This window comes from Alosa alosa, chromosome 1, assembly GCF_017589495.1.
Source record: "Alosa alosa isolate M-15738 ecotype Scorff River chromosome 1, AALO_Geno_1.1, whole genome shotgun sequence".
Lineage (NCBI taxonomy): Eukaryota > Metazoa > Chordata > Actinopteri > Clupeiformes > Clupeidae > Alosa > Alosa alosa.
In genome coordinates, this window is record NC_063189.1 from 2072667 (window position 1) to 2077666 (window position 5000).

A 5000-nucleotide genomic window follows, 5' to 3' on the forward strand; every position below is an offset into this window, starting at 1 on the left:
CCACATCTGCCTCAGTGTTCTGCCTTCTACTTGATTTTATTCACATTCTCCACATTTCCCTTTCAGACAGTCTTGCTATGCTTAAACAGGGCTGTGTTTCAGTGGGGTACCTTAACATGTGTGTGTGTGTATGTGTGTGTGTGTGTGAGTGTGTGTGTGTGTGTGTGTGTGTGTGTGTGTGTGTGTATGTGTCTGTGTATATGTGTGTAATGTCAGGCTTGTGCAAAATTCCGGAATTTTTAGAATGGATCCATTCAATTCACAAATTGAATTTGAATTGAATTGGCTCGCCCAGGAAGTTGAATTTGAATTTGAATTGGAATGACAGGAAGTGGGAATTAAATTCATGGCAATTCAATGCAATTCCACAGTCAAACAACAGGAAGAATGTGTTGAATCTCACATGCATTCAGTTTTGGGAAAGTTACTTTGGATTGTAAAATTGAATAGCTATTCTTACTTAAAATGTTTAGTTAGTATAACTCAGTTTTTGTCTTTTGTTGATTATGTTGATTTTGTTTTTGATAAACTTGGCTAAAGGGTAATTTAAGTGAACATGATCATTTTAAATCAAGTAAACTATACTTGAATTGCTTAAGTTTTGCTACACTGTGAAGTTAGTTAGTTAGTTAACCTTACTTAACCTGTAAAACATGCAAAGCCGATTGCCTTGAAATTACAGACTAATCTGGGATAGAAATTCCAATTTATTGCAAATAAATGCTTACTTTGTGTAGTACACTTACACTAAGGAGAATTCCTATTTAACCTAACTGGGTCATTACAAGTAAAAATTGTGTAAACACAAGGTGTGTGCTAACTGATGTTACATTCTGCACTTCCAGAATGCCACTGCCCTAGCCCACATATTTGTAAAAGATATCACATATTAATCCTTACTGAAATTGAATCTTAAATTACAAGTGACAGTGACAAATATACAAATATATATATACTGTTGGTGTATAATTTATGTGGATGACTATCAAAAACACTCTAATGCTGCTGGGTAGAACTTCAGCAACATGTTACATTGGCATTTTGTTTTACTACACTCTGAAAGTACTGCACAATGAAGGGGAGACCTCACTATGTACCACCAATATGTGGCACACACCTGGGTTTACGTCAGCGGTTCAGGGAACCCCCAATCTTTGATGTCCACAATTAGGAGTCGGGACTTTGTTTTTACCACTTCATTTCAAAGGCCTGATTTTTTGGCATTTCAGTGTATCCATGATGTTTGTGAAGGCGTGGGGTTGATATTAATATCCTGACCAGAGAAGAGTGCATGTAATGGACAGCCACTAACACCACCACCATTATAATAGCAACATAAGTTTGCAAGGAGAGCACCCATAAAAATCTAAATCAAGCTCACATTTAGCCTCAGTAACTTAGCAGAGACCTTTTGTGTTAAATAAACATACAGTATACTTTACTTGTAATTGTATTGACCAAGTTAGTTGAAATAGCAATTCTGTGTACTGTACTGAATGTGCACTACACTAAAGCGAGCATTAAGTTTGCACAACTAACATTACAGACAAATCTGGAATGGGATTGCATAGACAATCAGTTTGCATGCTTTTTCTTAACAGGTTAACTAAGATTATAAACTAATTTTTACAGTGTAGCACAAACTTCAGCTATTCAAGTATAGTTTTACTTGACTGTTTTTTACTTTTCTACCTCAAAATGATAACACTCATTTCGCCAAGTATCTCAATAAAAAGACAAAACCTGAATTCTACTTACTATAACATTTTAAAGTAAAGAGTAAAACTGTGTATGTGTGGAAATATAATTTGTTACTGTTTAAGTTACAAGTTATTGTGTTTTAATGCTATCATATCTGACATATACTGTGAGGGTTCATTTAAAACACTACCCTTAAATTATGTATATGAATTTCTTCGAATTTCATTGAATTTTAATTCTACTTCCTTTAATTCAAATTGTAATTCTACATCCTGTTTTTTGACCTTAATTCAAATTCAATTCAAATTCAGGGTGAATTGGATTTTAGGAGTCATTCTCAATTAAATTCTGAATTATTGCACAAGCCTGGTGTGTATTTGTGTGTGTGTATGTGTGTGTGTGTGTGTGTGTGTGTGTTTTTACCTTGATGTCCTTGAGGATGTTGGAGTGTGTGAGTGTGTGTGCTGTGATGTCCTTGGGCTCGTTGATGAAGGTGTCCAGTCGGTCTGAGATCTCAGTGATGCTGCGCTCTGTGGAGTCCACCAGCTGGAGGGCCGAGCCAAGAGATGTCACCCTAGACACACACATACACACACACACACACACACACACACACACACACAGAGAAACACACACACACACCGCATACACACACACACACATACACACACACACACAGAGAAACACACACACACACGCATACACAAACACACACACAGAGAAACACACACACACACACACACACACAGAAACACACACACACACACACACAGAAACACGCACGCATCAGCTTCTCTTTCTTTCTATCCACACACACACACACACACACAGATTAATGGTGTGTGTTCACTGTTCTGCAGGTATTCAGGTGTCTCTTTCTTTCTATCCTGCAGGTTCTGGTGTGTGTTCGTCTGTTGTGCGTGTATGTGTGTGTGTCATTGTGGCTGTTCTGCAGGTGTGTGTGGTGTGTGTTCCGTAGCTGTTCTGCAGGTGTGTGTATGGTGTTCCGTAGCTGTTGTTCCGTGTATGGTGTGTTCGATGCCGTTCTGCGAAGCGTGTATGGTGTGTGTTCGTGGCTGTTCTGCAGGTGTGTTTGTGTGTTCAAGCTGTTCTGTGTGTATGGTGTATGCCAGTGGTTGGTGTAAACTTGCTGTGGTACGGGTACCACTGGTGGAATGCCCTGTGAACTCGTGTGTGGTACTCAGGAAGTCTCTAGGTGTCTTTTCATAAATGCTTGACAGTATAAAACAGTATGTACAATGTAAAATATGTGATTGAATTGGCCCTTGCACCTGTATTTTTAATATAGGTCATAATGGTGGTACATGGAAAGCCAATTGTTTTTGTGGGTGGTACTCATTGTGAAAAGTTTGAGAACCACTGGTGTATGGTATGTGTTCCGTACCTGTTCTGCAGGTGTGTATGGTGTATGGTGTGTGTTCCATACCTGTTCTGCAGGTGTGTATGGTGTTCCGTACCTGTTCTGCAGGTGTGTATGGTGTATGGTGTGTGTACCTGTTCTGCAGGTGTGTATGGTGTGTGTTCTGTACCTGTTCTGCAGGTGTGTATGGTGTGTGTTCTGTACCTGTTCTGCAGGTGTGTATGGTGTGTGTTCTGTACCTGTTCTGCAGGTGTGTATGGTTGTATGGTGTGTGTACCTGTTCTGCAGGTGTGTATGGTGTGTGTTCCGTACCTGTTCTGCAGTGTAGTAACCTGTTCTGCAGGTGTGTGTTCTGTACCTGTTCTGCAGGTGTGTATGGTGCGTTCCGTACCTGTTCTGCAGGTGTGTATGGTGTATAGTGTTTGTACCTGTTCTGCAGGCGTGTACCTGTTCTAGTGTGTGTTGTGTGTTCGTTACCTGTTTGTGCAGTGTATGTATGGTGTGTGTACCTGTTCTGCAGGTGTGTATGGTGTGTGTTCCGTACCTGTTCTGCAGGTGTGTATGGTGTGTGTTCCGTACCTGTTCTGCAGTGTGGTGTGTTCCGTACCTGTTGCAGTTCTGTAGGTGTGTGTAGCGTGTATGGTGTGTGTTATGCTGTTCTGCACCTGTATGGTGTGTTCGTGTGTTATAGGTGTGTATGGTGTGTGTACCTGTTGTGCAGGTGTGTATGGTGTGTGTTCCATACCTGTTGTGCAGGTGTGTATGGTGTGTGTTCCGTACCTGTTCTGCAGGTGTGTATGGTGTGTGTTCGGTACCTGTTGTGCAGGTGTGTATGGTGTGTGTACCTGTTCTGCAGGTATGGTAAAATCTCACCTGTTGCAGGTGTATGGTGTCCCAAAACGCTGTGCAGGTGGCATGTAGTATGGTGTGTGTACCTGTTGCAGGTGTGTATGGTGTGTGTCTGCACTGTTGTGGCAGGTGTATGGTAAAGTCTGACCTGTTCTGCAGGTGTGTATGGTGTATGTATGGTGTGTACCTGTTCTGCAGGTGTGTATGGTGTGTGTTCTGTACCTGTTCTCCAGGTGTATGGTGGGGTGTTCGCACCTGTTGTGCAGGTATGTGGCGGTGTATGGGCGGTGTACCTGTTCTGCAGGTGTGTATATGGTGTGTGTCTGCATCTGTTCTGGCAGTGTGTATGGTGTGCTCTGTACCTGCTGTGCAGGTGTGTGGTGTATGGTGTGTAAAATTTTGCTGTGCAGGTGTGTATGGTGTAACCCATACCTGTTGTGCAGGTGTGTATGGTGTGTGTTCCGTACCTGTTCTGCAGGTGTGTATGGTGTGTGTTCGGTACCTGTTGTGCAGGTGTGTATGGTAAAAATTCTGTTCTGCAGGTGTGTATGGTGTGTGTCTGCACTCTGCCTCTAGTAGGTGTGTATGGTGTGTTCCGCATCTGTTGTGCAGGTGTGCAAGGTGTGTACCTGTTGTGCAGTGTGGCAGGTTCCATACCTGTTGTGTAGTGCAAGTGTGTACTGTGGTGTGTATGGTGTGTGTGTTCCGTACCTGTTCTGCAGGTGTGTTTTCTGCTCCCTCCACTTGAGCGCCAGCTCCATCTGGTCCTGCTCCACGGCGCGGTCCTGTGAGCACTGACGCCGTTAAACTCACCCCAGGACATCTACCCTCTGTCAAGTTTGACACACACACACACACACACATGCTGCCAGCACACACACACACACCGTACACTGTCACTAGCATACAAAAGGTGTAAAGGCAGCGTGTGTGTGTGCGTAGCGGTGCGTGTGTAAAGGCAGGCGTGTTGTGTGTGTGTGTGTATGTGTGTGTGTATGTGTGTGTGTATGTGTGTGTGTGTATAAAGCGTAGAAAGCGTGTGTGTGTGTGTGTGTGTGTGTGTTTGTGT

General features: G+C 42.8%; 1 protein-coding gene across 1 annotated transcript in view; it reads right to left on the reverse strand.

The window, feature by feature from the left end:
• The window catches only part of LOC125300150 (nesprin-2-like), a 196189-nt gene that overhangs the window by 160957 nt on the left and 30232 nt on the right, over positions 1-5000 (reverse strand). The window contains 2 exon segments of the mRNA XM_048251794.1: positions 2125-2275; positions 4643-4716. Coding sequence (XP_048107751.1) covers positions 2125-2275; positions 4643-4716 — 225 coding nt within the window.